Source organism: Phoca vitulina, unplaced genomic scaffold (assembly GCF_004348235.1).
Source record: "Phoca vitulina isolate PV1807 unplaced genomic scaffold, GSC_HSeal_1.0 scaffold3, whole genome shotgun sequence".
Taxonomy (NCBI): domain Eukaryota; kingdom Metazoa; phylum Chordata; class Mammalia; order Carnivora; family Phocidae; genus Phoca; species Phoca vitulina.
The window spans coordinates 34476452-34494831 of NW_022589706.1; the positions used below are offsets into that span (position 1 = coordinate 34476452).

Genomic DNA, 18380 nt, shown 5'->3' on the forward strand with positions numbered 1-18380 from the left:
CCTTTTTCTCCCTTCCACTTCCTCCCTTCCTTCCCTCCTTCCCTTGTTACTTCCATTTTTTCATCTACAGAAGTAAGTGCATGACCATTTGAGAAATTCAATATTCACTTGAGATTCTATTAAAGGCATCTGAAATCAAGCAACAATTTATTTCAATTTCTGCTTATTTAATAGCTTCTTGACCTGGATTCAGAACTACTAAATTTTGCTTCTAACAAATATTCATCCACTTGCTTAAATCACAAGCAATGTTTCAAACAGTTGAACACTGCAAATTATTTGTAATAAGATGAAATAACAAATTTCAGACTTAATTACTAGATTGTGCTTAATCTAATTCTAACAGTGAAAAATAAAACTGCCAAATGTTAACTTGTATCTAGTAGTTTATTGCTACACAAGCTACTGTCCCTATTGCATTAACATCTGCCAAAAACAAACCAACCAACCAAAAGAGTACACAGGAAATTCACATAATTTTTGTAATCAGTGAGGATATTGTTCTTTTTCCTTGTTATGAATATGATGGAAAAAATAAAGTTTCTTTTAATGTCTTTTTTTCCAAGTCTGGCAAAAACCAGGAAAAACCACAACCTGTTATTTGAAATGGGCATATAAAGTGAGGGAACTGTGTATCAATGGTATACGGGCATAGTAAACACATGCTGGAAAGAATGAGTCAGAAATAACGGCAGAGACTACCCCGTATTGGTGGAAGCAAAAAGAGGAAAGAAAATTTAGAGCTACGTGAATGAATGCCACACGAGTCTAATCTCAGTTCATATTACCCCCCGTGGAGAAATACACAGGAACAAGCTATGTTCATATGGGCTTTTCAATGAAGAGTTTGAGCGACAAAGAAAAAAGCCAAGTATACCCTCTGAAAGTCTTCAGCATTAGGGGTACTTTTCCAAACTGAGCTGTCAGACCTCAAAACAGCAGCACAGAGAAATGGCACATCCTTAAAGAAGTTTCTGCAGAGACCCCTCATGTTCTGGGAGGGACGAAGCAGGCAGAGAGGAAGTCCAGTGAAAATCCACCAATCACAGTGAAAATGGCCGAGGAAGACGTTAAGAGACCTTTTTCTCCTTTCATTCTAGCTCCAGGTGGCATTTCCTTGTCTGAAATTCACATTTACGGTCTAATTTGCTTCATGCCTATACTACTACTTTAATAATGGATACACTTTACAAAGAACATTGAGATAATATGATTTCAATGTAGAATTCTTCAACCATCAGCTCTAGAGAGAAAGCCCAGCTACATATACATCTTAGATGACATGCAGGAAAACTTATACAAAATTAAAGGCACACCATCCTTGGCCATAAGAACTGGTCAATTTGGTTTACATATGCCAGCCTGAACCCCAGTTTATACACAAAAATGCCACATTTTTACTTATTTTAGCTAGCCAGGTTTAGAGATGTTCTATCTTCATCTTTTCTTAAGAGCATAAAATTTCCCTTTCTGTCATCTTTTCTGGTCTTGCTTTAATATATTTAACATCATTTTAAGAAAAAAAATTAATATTTATAACTAATACCTGTGATAGAAACCACCCTATTTTACAAGTCTTACTCCAGAAATAGCACAGCTAAGTAGTGATTCGGAGGTAGTTGAAGGTGACCAAATTTGCACTAAGAAATATCACATAATGGCATCATTGCTGTTCTACAAATCTCACGACCCACTTACTTTTACTTATTTATTTATTTATCTATCTATCTATTTATTTATTTATTTATTTAATACATAGAAAGAGCATGAGCAGGGGGAGCAGCAGGCAAAGGGAGAGGGAGAAGCGACTCCCCACTGAGCAGGGAGCCCTATGCGGGGCTCAACCCCAGGACCCTGGGATCATGACTTGAGCTGAAGGCAGACGCTTAACTGACTGAGCCACCCAGGCGTCCCAAAATGAGGGATTTTAAACTTATTTTAAATATACTACTGGATTTCCCAACCCTCTTACTTTTAATATTGTGTTCTGCCCTTGGTATTCGTAAAGGATTCTCTTCAACACACCCAGGGAACAGACTTTAGAATGGGGTGATCACAGAGTGAATATGTGAAGGGACCAGATGGAAGTCATAGCAGAGTGTGTCAAATCACAGACTCTGCCCATCTGGAGGGTCATCCACTTCTCCACTCCTGCTTATTGCTGTCATGTTGGAATGCCAGGTAGGACCTGACCTTTTGAATGTTCAAGGGAAGCTAGAGTTCTGGATTCCTTTTAAGGTATTCACAGTTTTAAATGTTGCCCCCCCCCCAAAAAAGGCAATACAATAAGCAAAATAAACCAGCAGCCTGGATTTACAGTAGTATAAGAGCTCTACTTCATAGCTTTCCTAGTATTTCTATACACATTATTTCAAGTGGTCTTGCCAACTGTGAGATGTAACAAGAATTCTTATTCCATTTCATAGAAGAGAAAGCAGTGACTCACAGCAGATGAATGACTCATCTAAAGTCACAGAGGTAGTAAATGATGGTAACAGAATGCTGGTCCCTTAAACCCCTAGACCATACCTTTTCTACTAAACTTCTCTGGAACAAAAAGAAAGGTCCACAGGCATCTACATAGGAATAGGGTACTGGCCACAGAAAAGCATGTCACACGGTGGACTCATTGGTGAGTGACAGGATGGCAGATAGCAGGAAGAGATCTTCTCTTTCCTGAACATATCTCCCGGACATGATGGGGAGCTAGCCACCAGTGATGAAATTACAGAAAGTGAACAATCCTGTTATCCCAGGATCCAAAAAAGCAAGAGAAGAGGATAGTCACATACATATCCTAGAAATTCAAGTATCAGATTTCAGAATGTTTGGGGGAAAAAAAGGCAGACATGATATTGTATCCAGGGACTCTTCAAGTACAGATCAAGAGAGATGAAAGAAATAAAATGCCAAATTCTGATGCTACCATCACAAGTGACTGCAATAAGAAAATGAAGAATCAGCTAAAGAGTAAATGAGACTGCATCAGGATGCCAGAGCTTCGCAACTGGAAACTTTATCACAAAAGAGAGGCATTAAAGTGTAGCAATTACTGGAAATTCTTAATCATAGACTGAACAGGGATTTGTTTAAAAAGGAGAAATGTAGGAAACATAAAAATGGCTTCTCTGCAAAATAATGTGCAAGAACAAGGAAAGGGGAAAATTTCTGTCTGTGGCAAATAATATTAGCAAAGAACTAAAACAAAACAGAACTGTTTGGAGTTTCCTTTGCTTCCAATTTCTCTATTCAAAGAGGATGTTCTCCAGACAATATGCATAAGATTCATCTTCCATTTGATAAAACATACAGGTGCTTAGTACATGACAATGTTGAACTGATGTGTGGTCTAAGATTTGGGAGGACTCAGTGAGACGCCATTGACCTTCAGTAGATGAATTAACATTTCTAGTTCCAGACAAATTATAGTCCTAACTACTAAAAGAACTGCACATATGATTACTAAGAAACATCTAGAAGGACCTGATTAGTCAGTGAGCAAATATTTATTGAGTGGCTGCTATATATGCCATGCTAAAAGAAATGAAAACACAAGGGTGAGGAAAGACAGTTCATGCCCTCACAGAGCTTTTATTCTACTACACTAAAGAATATATAAAGAAATAAGATTATCCTGGGCACTTAGAAGTGACAAAATAGGGTTATATGATAGATGACTGAGAGGGGCGATTTCACTGTAGCCAAGATGGTTAGGGAAGGTCTTTGACAAAGTCGTACTTAAATAGAGACTTTAATGACCAGAAGGAGGTAGTTTTGTGACTGTAACTGTAAAAGCAGCAAGTTCAAATGTCCTGAGGTAAAAATGAGCTTGGAGGATTTCAGGCACACAAGAAAGGCTAGATGTCTGCAGCCCAGTGAACCATGGGAGAGTAGAGGGTGATGCAGTCCAAGAGCTAGGACTAGATCTTGAAAGGCCATGATGAGAAGATTTTATTCTTGTTACAGTGGGAAGGGTTTAAGGCAGGGGGAGTGACATGGTCTGATTTACATTTTAGAAAGATAACTATCTCACTGTGTGGATAATAGACAATAAGGGGACAAGAGAGCAGTCAAAAAGACCAGATAGGAAACTGTTTTAACAGTTGTTATGGATTGATTATGTTTCCCCCACCCCCAATTCATATGTTGAAGTCCTAACCCCTGGTACATCAGAATATGATCTTTTTGGAGATAAGGTCTTTACAAAGGTAATCGAGTTAAAATGAGGTCATTAGGATGGGCCCTAAGATGGCTGGTGTCGTTATAAAAAGGGGAAATTTGGAGATAGGGATGCACACCAAGAGAACACTATGTGAAGATGAAGGCAGAGATTTGTGTGATGCTTCTACAAACCAAGGAATGCCAGAGATTGCCAGCAACCACCAGAATCTAGGTGAGAGGCATTCTCTCATAGCCTTCAGAGGGAACCAACCCTTCCCACACATTGATCTTGGACTTCTAGCTTCCAAAACTGTAAGATAATAAAATTCTGTTGTTCAAGCCACCCAGTTTATGGTATTTTGTTATGGCAGCCCTAGGAAACCAATATAATAGTGAAGACCTGGTATGATGATGGCTTAGACTAGCATTATAGCATGAAGACGGTGAGAGGTGGTTGGGTTAGAGATAATTTGGAAATTATCTACAGAAATTATCACTGAGTAAATGTGAGAGGAATTAAGGATGATTCCTAGGTTTGGTGAACCAATGGATAATGATTTTTACTGAGATGGGGAAAGCTTGTGAGGCACACAATTATTTAATCAGTGGGAGAGGGTAAGGAACCAAGTTTTGCTTTGGCAATTAAAGTAGGATGTTTATTACACATTCAAATGGACATCTCTTCTAAGCAGTTAAATATACATGTTTAAAGTCGGTGGGTAAGGGTGGTGATTGGGAAAAATCTGGGCTGGAGATATAAGTTTGGAAGTCATGAATAAATGTATGATATTCATATTTTATTTTCAAATATATCCATAATGATATTCATATCAATACTTGATATTCATATTTGTTCAAATATGTACATGTATTTGAAACCATATTATTAGATGACTGTAGACAGATAAGAAAGCCAAGAATTGGGTCCTTGTCTTAGCTCAGGATGCTATAACAAATTACCATAGACTGAGTGACTAGAATAACATACACTTATTTCTCATAGTTCTGGGAGCTGGAAGTCCGAGATCAGGGTGATTGCATGGTTAGGTTCTGGTGAAGACACTCTTGCTGGTTTATAGATAACAATCTTCTTTTTGTAACCTCATATGGCAGAAAAAGGTAGCAAGCTCTCTTCCTCTTCCTATATGGACATTATTCCCATTATGGGGTTTCCACCTTCATGATCTGATTACTTCTCAAGGGCCTCACCTCCTAATTCCATTCTGTTGGAGGTTAGAGTTTCAACATGTGCATTTGGAGGGGAAACAAAGCCTGCAGTCCATAATAGCTCTGGAGCATTAAAGCATTCAGTGGCCTAAAAAAGGAAGAGATGGGAAAAGAGAAAGAAATGGGTAGGTTGGTGAAATAAGAGGAAAACAAGACTATTTTAGTTTTTCTAAGATAAAAGTGAAGAAAGTATTTCAAGAAAGATGTAGTGATGAAATACTAGAGAGGGTTCCAATAAACTGGAAACTGAAAAGTCACCATTGGATATGGCAAGATGGAAGTCATCAAAGACTTGGCCATATCTGTGCTATATCTGTGATGACTTTGATGAGAGCTCAACCAAAATCGGTTGAGGAGAAGATGGGAAGTGGAAAAGGGGGGCCAATGACTGCATGAAAGTCTGTCAGGAGTTTTACTGTGAATTCCAGCCAGAATGAGCAATAGTTGATGACAGATGGAAAATCAAGAGAAGGGGACTTAAGTTAGTGATATCAAGGCATGTTTGTTGAAGAGAATGATCCAGCAAAAAGGAGAAATTAATGATGCAAAATAGAAATGATTTTAAAAATGAAGTCTTTAAAAAGATGGAGGATATGGTTATCTTAAATAGAAACAGAGACACATCTTCCACCCTAAGTCAAGGGAAAGAAGGGGATATGGCCACATTTACAGGTAATTTGTTGGGATTAAGGGTAAGAAAAGGTGAAATACATGATGGTGTCTCTTTTCTCCATGAAGTATGAGGTGAGACCAATGGAGGATGAGAGGATTTGGGGAGAGAGGAGATGTCAGATAGTTGTCTCTAAGGGTAGAAAAGTGACTCTGCTGTGGAGGTATATTGGAAGTGTCCTATAGTGTTAGATGCTCATTCGAGATTCACGATCATACATTTTATGTGCGCTGTTAGCTGTCAGGGTGTGTGATATTCTTCAGCAATTGTTAGCTGTTCAGGTGCAGATGCAGAGTACACGGTAGGTAGTTGCATGACTAGAAGAAACACATAAGTCACTACAAAGCTTAAAAGGGGAGGAGCTCCCAGTTTCTGTGAGCCCCAGAAACTATGAGGTTTGGCGCATATTTTAAGCCAACTTCTGGCCACATGCTAAACCCAGATATTTTCCACTGGAGAGAGGAGGATGAGAGAGAATATTTCCATAGGAGGCAGCGCAGTGGCAAGCATGGAGTCAGGTCATTGTCACCAAGGACTTTTTAAAACCACATTTGCTTACTGTCCAGTGCTGCTGGAAAATAGCACCCCAGGGGAGGTATGGATCCAAAATGGAGAATTTCTGCTTTAGCGGACACTATTACTGACAGGAATGGATCAAATCGCTTAAGTTGATGGAATGGAAAAACACATTGTGAATTACCAGCACAGTTCATAAGCACCTAGAGATAAAGAGGGAATCATGAGGACACATCATGATTCAACTTTTAATAAAAAACAGACTAAGCCTCTCACTTCCTTTTCTGAGTGCACTAACAGACTGCTAGACCAGGACAGCTGGGCAAGCACAGTGATTTTGTTTTGTGGAGAATGAGAGAGGGAGCTGTCCAGAAGGACTGACGTGATGAGCTTGGAGCACAAGGTTAACTGAGAAGAGAAGGAGCACAAGGAGATGTGGGACTGAAATCATTGGGGGACACATGCAGACCAGCAACTGCAGTCCTGTTGGAGAGAAGAGCTGATTGGGAGAAATCACAGTGTGGGTGACATGGCGGGGTTAAGGGTTATGTTCATATAGGGAGGTGATCATTTTTCATGTGCATTTCCTGGAGAGGAATTAGATGCTTCTGACAATGACTACTTGTGGGCCAGCCTAGGAAGTTCAGCCTTAAGACTTTCAGAGGCGGAAGAAGGCAGAAAATTGCTTGTTAAATTACCCCTGAAAATCAGTCTTTCTTTCTCACAAGTGTTAAAGTTGAGCTGTGATTAGGGGATATGGGACTTGATCTGATCAGCTTAGTATTTCATATGTTTTTAATTTTCATTTGGGATTTTTAAATACTTCTCCATAAAAGAGCAAAACAAACTTGTCCTTTTTTTTTTTTAAACCGATATAATTAAAAGAGACAAGCTTGAGAAGACCTACAGATGGGTCAGCTGGGCTTTGCCAAAGTATGGAATCACAATATGAAGTGAATCCCATTAATTGCAGCAGTTGAAGGCTTCAGCAGAGAATAAGGCTTACAATTAGAAGTTCTCAAAGCTTGCAGGCCACTGGAGAGATTGTAACATGGAATCCGTTATTAGCACACATTCAAGCAAAGGCTTATTTGATGTTGGGCAATTTCTAGCTTTTTATGGACAGGCCAGGTCCCTCTCGACAGTCCTGTTTAGTTTAGTGTTCCATGAAATTTCACCAAGACCTTTGATATAATATCCATTTCCTTAATTGTAAACACATATTTCTTCTCTACTGCAAGGTTTCTTGTTAACGTTACAGAGCTATCAGTGAAAGAGGAAGCTTGGATACCACATACGGAAATGACAGAAGTGGCTTAACACATAAAGAGTATTATTCCCTTAAAGAACTGCTGGATTTATTTAGGTAATCCTAAATTAGGTGTTTTGATGAATGTACTCTTGATAGTGTCATCTCTGCTTATCACGGAGTTATAAATCAGAACTGGAAAAGACATCTGGAAACATCTGGCCCCTTCCAAAGCAATAACACTGTCATGTATTTCCCGACACACTACACAGACTCTCCCAATCATTTTTGATCTTAACACATTAAAACTTCTCAAGAGGAGGTTCTGGTTTAATTTTTTATATTTTATTCTCCCAAAAAGAACAATCAACTGGATATACACATTTCCATTTTATAATCACTTATTGCATTATATTCTAATTACTTGTTTAATGTCTGCCTCCTTACTAGGTTAGCACTCCAAGGAAGGAAACATGTATTCATCTCTGGAACCCCCATGGAGAGCTAAGTATACATGCTGGGACTCTAGCCTATAGAAACAAGAGGACAAGGAGGTGAGTAGCTTTGTTTGAGAAGATGTATTGCAGTATTATTAAGATGGCAGCAAATTGGAACTAACCTGAATGTCCATTATCTGGGGAGTAATAGAAAAAGTTATGGTAAATGTAGATAAGGGAATATCATTTAGTTTTGAAAAAGAGCTAGAGCTACATCCATTGACCTAGAGGGAGGTCCATGATATATTGTTGTATGAGAAAAACAACTTAACAAACAGAAGCACAGATTGTGATTCCAAGTTGTAAAAGCAAACAGTAGCACCCTGTGAAAAATGTGTTTATAGGTGAGAAAGAACATTGGCTAGGCTGTAACAGGGGTTACTGTGATGATGATGAGGAAGTAGAGTATGGAAGAAGATAAAAATACTGCCAGCAAAGTGCAAAAATACTCATGCCGTAATGCAAAGGGGAAAGGTAGAATGCATATTTTTGGCAGTAATTTTTTAAAAGAAAAGCTGACCTTTACTGAGAGTTCACTGATCAGTGTCAGGCATGGTTCCCAAGGCTTTGCACAAGACTATTTTACTTACTGCCCGCACCAACCCTGTGCGGTAGGGACTGTTATTTCCCTCATGTCACAAGTGAAGAAACTGTGGGCCAGAGAAGTTAATGAATTGACCCGTGGTGACACAGTAAGTGGCAAAGCTAAAAATAAAACAATAGGCAAAAAAAAAAAAAAAGAAAAGAAAGAAATTGCATTTTTTTTCTAGAACTTACCCTGATCAAATGAAAACAATTTAGTTAGGTGATAGAACTATGAATTATTTCGTTTTGAATTTTTGCTATTATTTAATATTTAATTTTACTTTAAATAAAGTAAAATCATTTTTAAAAAATAGGGGGAAAAAGTGGTATGGTGGTTTTTAAAACCTGTCCTCAAATCCTCCTCCTACTGAGAGTAGAGTTCTTTGTTTCTTTGCTTTGGATCTGGGTGGGGCTTGTGAGGGCTCTGACCAATCACACAGAAGAGGCCCCGTGTATGTCTTTGGAGGCTAGGTCTCCCTTTTGGAGAAGCTGGTTCTGGGGGGTGCCAGCCACCATGATGTACAAGGCCCCAGCCAACAGGCAGCACTGACTGCCTGACTTCCGATGGTTCCAGCCCTCAGCCTTAGAATCTTCCAGCTGAGGCCCCAGACATGGCTGATCAGAGACAAACTGCACCAGCTATGTCATGTCCAAATGTCTGACCCCCAGAATCTTGTGTGAACATACTAAATGTTGGGGATTTTCTTTGTGTGTTTGTTATTGTAACTGTTGGGCTTGGGGTTTTTTTGCTCCTAAAATACACAACAGATGGTTGGAACGGGAGAGGACCTTCTACAGTGATGGTTGTCAATTTAGGGTAGATTTGCCCTTTGTCTTATTTTTCTGCTCCCTTTAGGCATATTGTAATGATTAATTTTATATGCCAATGTGGCTGTGCCATGGCGCCCAAATATTTGGTCAAACATTATTCTAGATGCTTCTGTGAAGGTGTTTTTTGGGCTAGATTAACATTTAAATTGGTGGATTTTGAATAAAGCAGATTACCCTCCATAATATGATTATCCTCATCCCATATATTGGAGACCTGAAGAGAACAAAGACTAACCTCTCCTGAGCAAGAAGAAATTCTGCCAGCACATTGCCTTTGGACTCCAACTGCAACTCTCCCTGAGTCTCCAGGCTGCTGATCTACACCATTAGATTTTGGACTCAGCAGCAACCCCCACAATCATGTGAGACCATTTCTTAGAATAAATTCAGCCCTCCTCTCTCATTGGTCTCTCATTCTCTGGAGAACCCTTATACACATATTGTGGTACCTTTAACTCTCCTTCTCAAAGTCCTCACTAGTCCCTCCAGTATCCTCACCTTCCTGTAGTATACGTCAATCCTCTTTGTTGAACCTCAGGTGTATTCGATGTATTTAAGAGGGCTAGCAAAGAGACTAATGCTAGCTGGACAGTCAACCTCCTAAACTTCTTCCTCTTCCTCCCTCTTTAGGGAAAAATTCATAAGCAATATACATCCATTTCCAATAAATGATTAGCACCTACATAGGATGACAACATCAAGAGTAAAAAACTTAAGCAGATAAAGGAAGTAGATCAACTGTGGCTTTCGCACTGAAGTGGCTTCACAGAATGACATATGCCACTAACAATGCCCAAGGGACAAAATGATCAAATCCAGGCAAAGCCAAAGGACAAAGTGCAGCTTACCCCTCGAAGCAGTGGGCAACTGTCAGGACCCACTTCTTGGCAATGAGGACACAGCCACAAATGTGTCCACTGGGTTCACTCTGCAGGGAACACTGCCATGGCCACCTTCCAGGGCGACTTGTCCGACCCCCAAGGATCCTCTTGTTCATTCGGGCAGCAGGGCGACGCCCGCAGTCTACCGAGGAGCAGGAAAGACAGCGTGTGATTCACCGCTAAACCCAGCAAGATACTTGGGTCTTTGCTGTTAAGTGCAAAGTCCTGTTCTTCCCCTGAGCCAACCCAGTTAAATTAAGATCATATTCCATTGCCACACCACTAATGCTCTCACCTTGTTTAGTACACAGAAGAGAAATCTTACTTCTGCTATGACAAGCCTCCCTAGATTTGGAAACATAAAATGGCATAATGTTAAGTTACATATTTATCATTCATTTCAAACACTTCACCAGTGAAAAGCAAGACATAGGTTCAACCATTCCCAGAGGTCACATTCTTTGAGTAACAGAAATTCGTGCAGAAATTCTTGAGGCAGGGCTGTTGTCAAATATCACCTTGGAAATAAGGGTATATGGAGGATGTGTACCTTTTTTTTTTTAAGCTTCTTTAATATCATCATAACATAATTTCACATGGGTGGGAAAAGAAACTACTGTTAGCAAAGTTTCCCACATCATCTTGGCTGTGGCACCACCCAGAATATTGACTCAAACCATGATTTTCAAAGTAGGCAGAGGAAGGCAAGGGAACTGGGCTACTTCTTAGAATCTTTGGTGAGGAAGGAGCATGTCAGATTTTTATGCTTACAGAGAGGGTGTGGATGTCCAAAAGAAGTTGCAAATAGTTTGAGAGAAATAAAGTATTACTTCAAAAAGTTAGAGAACAGATAAAGGAACTAAATTTTTTAGACTGGAAAAAAATTTTGACGAGACCTGTGATATTAAAATGTGGATCTATGATTGGCTGACAGGAAGAAGGGGGGTTAAATTTATTCCATGTAACTCTAGGTGGTGGGATCAGAACCAGTCAGTAGAACTTAACAGGAAGTAAGTTCAGGAAAGAAAGACCTTTCTAAAAATCATAGTTAACCTTTAAAGGTAAGAACATGGGCCATGTTTTAACATCTATCAATGTGGCTGCACAAGAGAACTCACTTTAGGGTACATTAAATTTCAATCACGAAGTTCTCTTCCAACCATGAAGCATTTATTCATAGTATAAATTAAAAAACAAAAGACACTTTGGGACTGTCAAAAATACTGTGATGTGCTTAGAATCATAGATTTCTCAGAAAAAAAAAATCCCTAAATATGTCATGTCCACTTTCCTTTTTGAGGATTTATTGTGTTTTCATTTCTTGTTAAATCTGCATGGGGGCATGCGTAATTATTTGTATCAATAAATTATATAATACAGAAAAACATTCCTGCTTTTTGCCTTCCCACAACCTAAAGTCCTGTCTCCTCCTTACTCTCTATCTTGTTATCCTTAATTTCTTTGTAGTATTTCCAAATATCTGAAATTCCTTTTGTTTACTGGCTTATAGTCTCCCTGTCCACCTATATAGCATAGGTTCCTTGGAATGAGGGCCCTTGTTCCCCTCACTCACTCCTACATCTCCTCACAACCTGGCACTGAACCTGCCAGAGAAGAGATACTCAATAATCAGTTGTTAATTAGTTAGATCACAACTTGTAGAAATAGGAAAAAACAGCAAAGACTATCTGTAATAAAAATAAAATAAATTTTATTTTATAGGAGATTGTGGTTATATAAGATCACAAATCTAGTTAGTAAGCCAGAAGTAGAACCAGTTCTACCAACTCCCAATTTACAATTGAATGTATGTATGTATGTATGTACATATGTGTGTATGTATTAAACCTGAAGGGGCTTTTCTGTCATTTGCAATTTGGGGGGAAAAAATCACTCTGTTGAAAGATTCAGGTCATTGTTTTGAAGGAAGTCCTTCAGAAATTTGGCTGCAGAGTTTGGTCTCTGGGGAAATTTTCAAGACATTCTAAAGAGAAATGGCCTACCTTTCGATTTCTTTGAAATTCTTTAGTGGTTTCTCTAGCACTTATTAAAAGCTTTGGAGTCAGATTAACTTGGTTTGAGTTGAGAGGCCACTGTGGGCTGTGAGTTTTGATCAAGTTCTTTAAATATTCTGTAGCTATGACCCTATAATTTAATAACCACTAAATAAGTGTTAACTCCTTCGATTTCCTCCATATCCCCATATCCCCAGCCATAGACAAGGGAGACAGCCTTGTTCAAGATGCCATGCTGTTTTAGGGAAAATTTTCAGAAGTATTCTTTCCAGGCTACTTGATTATAATTTCATTTTGTGTCAGTTTTTTTCCTCAGACTGTCCAAGTTTGATCAGTTCTCATTACTTCAATCCCTGTTAACTAGTTACATGTAGAATCGGTACGAACTGCAGATATGAGAATTTACTGTGAAGAGGATGTGAAAAAAACTCCAAAATTAGAACCTAAGTTCCTCTTCCTTCCCCATGATAGTTGCTGTAATCATCATTAAAGAAACATGTAATTAGCAAGAGAAAAAATAATCTATGTCTAGAAAGAAGAGATAAAGCCAAACAGTGTTGAAATATAAAGGCCAATCACCATTCTATGGATGTTCTTTATTGACGTGATAAATTTGGATTATCTTAAATTAGAAGTTGGAGAAGGTCCCTGATGATAGACTCTTGCTCCATAATCCAGTCTACACAGCTCTTGTGCAAGCGGTCTTACCCTTTTACCAACAGTTCATGCAAAGTAGTCCCATTGAGGCTCTCCCAGCTGGAGTGTAATGTCAACCACAGCTGGTCTTGCTCCTGTTCCTGTACCAATTCGGTCACAGATGGTTCTCTAATATAAGGACAAATAACAATGATATATTCAAAGCACAATGATCTTTGACCAGACAATATCATTCCTTAGCACTCACTGTCTTTCAAAAAGAAGCATTACATTATAAGTCAATATTTCAAGAGGGGGATTTGTATTAGAAATTTGGCATGGAATATGATCAGCAAGAGAGGATCTAAAGCAATAAAGATCCAAATGTTATAGCAATTTTAATCATTCTCTCCACTGACACACATATGAACTTTGTGAGGTGTTAGAATTCTAATGTATATGATGTAAAAGTTCCAATACCTAAAAAACAAGAGCAACTTTGGGCAGGGATCACAAAAAGTAAAAGAATTTATCTGCCCAGGATTTTTTTTTCCTCCTCTTTTCTTACCCAATGTAATCCTGCAGTGCAGCAATACCTTAAAATAAATAAAATAAAATAAAATAAAGTAAATAAAGTAAAAAATAAAGAAGTAAGTAAAGTAAATTGATGGCCACTTAGTGTCTATTTGGACAGTATAAAATTATAATGATGTTTTTCAACATACTGCAAAATCCTCGTGAACTAAAAATTAGGAAAAACTCTGGAAAATAAAGATGGGAGTTAACATTATTTTGCTTTTTACCTATATTCTTACTCAACTTCTACCAATACTTTACTGTGAATGTCTCATTCATTCAAATAAATACGGTTACCCTGTATCCAAGATTTAAAACCTTAGGTTTCAAAAGTATTCAGGTTTTGTAAAATACTCTATTCTAAATGAAATAATTGGTTTTTTAGGCAATCCATATTTGCAGAAAACTGTTGGGACTTTTATCACCTAATGCCCAAGGGTAGAAAATGTGGAGGAATTAATTTAGATAGGAAGGAAGAGGGCTGCCTCCAGACCTGGAAGGAAAGTGGTACTTTGCTGAAGTTGGAGGGGGGGTAGAGAGTTCAAATCAGATAGCCTCTATCTTTCTTTTCAAGTAAAAGGTGAGCACCTTTGATGAAAGTTGGGGGTGGCAGGGGTGCATGATGATGAGAAAAGTGACACATATAATACGGATTTGTTCCCTGGTGGAAATGTTTGGAGAAACACATCAAAGTTAAGTGAGAAAATGAATGTAAGGAAGGAAAATAAAATAAAATAAAATAAAAACAGAGAGGGAGGTAAACCATAGGAGACTCTTAACTCTAGGAAACAAAGAGGGTTGCTGGAGGGGAGGTGTGTGGGAGGATGGGGTAACTGGGTGATGGGCATTAAGGAGGGCACTTGATGGAATGAGTACTGGGTGTTATATGCAACTGATGAATCACTAAATTCCTCCTCTGAAACTAATAATACACTATATGTCAACTAAATTGAATTTAAATTAAAAAAATTTTTAAGGGGCGCCTGGGTGGCTCAGTTGGTTAATCGAGTCCCGCATCGGGCTCCCTGCTCAGCGGGGAGTCTGCTTCTCCCTCTGACCCTCCCCCTCTCATGTGCTCTCTCTCTCTCTCTCTCTCTCTCAAATAAATAAATAAAATCTTAAAAAAAAAAAATTTTTAAAAAGACATCACATAGAATTTCCTAAGAGAAATACATATTATTCATGTATTCAATTATATGCTTATAATCTAGATTTTACCGTCTTGTCAATGAATGCAAATACCTGTTTATGACACCCGTCCCCCCAACCCAAAAAAAAGATAAGTGAGAAGAATGGCAACAGCACTCAGGGTTCAAATGAACCTGGAAATCCTGAAGTTTTAGTAGCATCAAGTTTGTAGGCTTCGTGACTTTCTTTTCCAATAACGGGATGCCATATTTAAAAAAAAGAGGGGCAGGGCACAGGAAGGGAAGCAAAGTTAGACTCAGTGGCATTGAAAGAAAAATGAACACTTCAGCTGATTATTTAAAAACTATTGTAATCTCATAATAGAAAGCAAAAGGAACAAAACCTTCCCCAAATCCTGTTACTTATAAAAGAGGAAAACCCTCTAAAGAGAACACCTGATGGTAGAGTAAGAGCCAAAGAAAAAAACAAAGCAAAGCCCTTAATAATGAGTGGATTCTAATCATTTGATTTTAAAACAGAGCATGAACCCTGACCACACTTTAAGAAGAGTTCCACAAGACTGAAATTTATTTAGGAACTTGAATGAACGGTGGGGTGATTGAAGACTTCACAAAACCTACTGCAAAATGAGGAGTTTTGTTTTCCTTGACCAAAATGAGAGTCTGGCTTTCTGTCAATCTCACAAGTTCTGTATGTGGAGGCAGAGGCAAGAGGCAAACAATTAAAAGTCAGACAGAGGTCACAAACACCACTGACGGTGTTTCTCCTGCTACCTGCATCCTGAGAGTTCCTTTCTGCAGTCGATCAACTTGAGGCCTCCTAAATCCAGGCATATGACTGGCCATAAGCCAAAGGAAGATAAGCTTCAGATTTGTTGTTTAATTAAGTCATTCTTCAGGCAGGTATTTATAGGGCAAAAGGGACTCGCACAAGGAGGGCTATTCAGCATAGGATTTGCACAATGGTGGATTGAAAAATCATGGCAAAGGACACTTCAGTCTTTCAACCCGCAAGGCACCTTCAGTTGCCCTGAAAAAGGTCTCCACAGAGCATTGCACCTGGGATGTTTCTGCATTTCATTCATTAACCTCCAACAAGAAAGGCAATTTAGTCTGAATCTCTCAGTTATATCAAGTGGAAAATACAAGAAATTCATCATCAAGAAGAGGGAGATGTCATTATAAAAATTAGTTTTCCATGAAATTCTTAAGCCCTAGAATGCTTCTCATGCACAAAAATAAATCTTTTAGCACCAGAAATACCATGCTATGGCTTATTAAAAAAATGTCAGTGAATCCATATGGTTCTATTTCTGCCATCATACAGAATCTGAGCATCTGTGTGATTTCATTTTTTTATTTTTTTCTTTAAATAATTTTTAAGGTTATAAAAGTAATACTTATAGATGGAAAAAATAAAATTATACAATGAAAAAATATTCTTCCCATCCCAGATGTGTAGAAATGACCACTGAAAATAGCATTTGAGAGTATCCTTGCCAAGCTCTAGCTGTAATTCATGTACACATACTCATATTTTTTAGTCTATACACGTTGTTCTGTGTTGTATTGATATATTTTTATTTAGTGATTTATCTTGGAAGTCTTTCCCTAATAATAGTTGACATTTCTCAACTGCACTGAAAGACAAACTCATTTTATCTTATTTAATCCTCTCAACAATGTTGGAAAGTAGGCATTATTAGTCCCTATCTTGGAGATGAAAAAATTGAGGCAAAGAGAGAATAAGTAACTTGCCCAAGGTCACACAGTATGTAGACGGTCAGTGGTCTGAGGCCAGAGTACCACTCCTAACACTTTGAACACCACACGGTCCCCCTTCATTAACAGCACATGCCCTGTTCCTTTTATAGCTGCCGAGTGTTACTATTACATGGCCGTACATACACTTACTTAGCCAACCCACTACTGATGCGCATGTAGGTTATTTCTAATTTTCATTATAACAAAAAAGCAGCAGTTAACACTCCTAACTATTCACCTTTGCCTCCATGCACAAGTTCCTAGAAATAAAAATAATTTCCTAGAAATAAAAGTATCAAATCAAAATTTAAATTTTTGATTAATAGTTTGAATTTTCCTTGAAAGGCTAATGCCAATTTACATATCATCAAGAATGTATGTGTATGTGCTTTTTAATTTTTATAACTATCTATATAATGTAAATCATGCTATGAAAAAGTATCTGGAACTTAGCTGTTCAAATTTTGACAATTGGTAATGCATTTGACTTATCTTTTTCCATATTTTATCAAATTATGTTGGGCAGAGAGCAAAAGAGCAAAAAAACATCTTAGCAGTGATTAGGCATTAAAGTCCCTGTATCCTAAGAACATGTGTGTAGGCGTGATGTGATGAGCACTGGATGTTATACACTTGAACTCTACATCTGAAACTAATGATGTATATATGTTGTCTAGTTGAATTTTAATTAATTAGTTAATTAATTTTAAAAAAGACAAGCCCAACTGGGGGGAAAAAGGTGTGTGCAGGGAATATAGTCAGAACTAAATGCTTCTGTAGTAGCAATGAAATCATATACAGAGAAGGAAATTAAGGAAAAATCTAATCCAGTGCCCTCATTTGACAGCCTGAGAAAACTGAGACACAGATACAGACCCATCCCAAACATACGTGGGGCCAAACATTTGTGAGTAGGGTACAAATGGAGGCCCACATACCATATGTCTACATATTTAGATGTTATAAATCAAGTTAACAAGTTGTTAAAGAAAATGTATTCTAATCTTCCCATCTTGACAAACATATGTTTTAGGCTCAAATATAGGATTTGGGACTCCTTGGAACAGTGGTTTTCAAACTTTGGCATTCATCAGAATCACCTGAAGGGCCTGTTACAACAAAGCTTGTGGGCCCCATCCCCAGATTCCCTGATTCGCGAAGTCTGAGATAGGGCCTCGAAAGCAATCTTTCTGACACGATCCCAGGTGATGCTGCTGCTGGTCTGGGACTACACTCTGAAAACATTGCTATAGATCGTGGACCAGGCTCCAGGGGGGCATAACTCCTTGGCGGACAGACTCCTTGCCCCATGGGGTGAGGCATGGCTGGGGAGGAAGGCCAGAGTGGTCCCTCTAAATCTGGGTTTCTCATCCTTGGCACTACTGACATTTTATACCAGATAATTATTTACTGTGTGGGGCTATCTTGTGCTCTGCAGGATGTTTAGCATCATCCCCGACCTCTACCCACTAGATGCTATAGTACCCACCCCACCACTTCTGGACTGGTAATTAAATAGGTCTTAGGGACATTTCCAAATGCCTCCTAAAAGGCAAAGCTAAGCCTGGTGGAGAACCACTCTTCTAAATCATGGAGCCCAGGGCAAGGCCCCTCTGCTCTGTGT

General features: G+C 38.6%; 1 protein-coding gene across 1 annotated transcript in view; it reads right to left on the minus strand.

Annotated features, from left to right (window-relative positions):
• The window catches only part of CORIN (corin, serine peptidase), a 234550-nt gene that overhangs the window by 6851 nt on the left and 209319 nt on the right, over positions 1 to 18380 (minus strand). The window contains exons 17-19 of the mRNA XM_032397831.1: positions 13341 to 13457; positions 10913 to 10962; positions 10585 to 10759 (exon numbers count right to left, since the gene is read on the minus strand). Of these exons, the coding sequence (XP_032253722.1) occupies positions 10585 to 10759; positions 10913 to 10962; positions 13341 to 13457 (342 nt within the window). The remainder of the gene's footprint in view (positions 1 to 10584; positions 10760 to 10912; positions 10963 to 13340; positions 13458 to 18380) is intronic.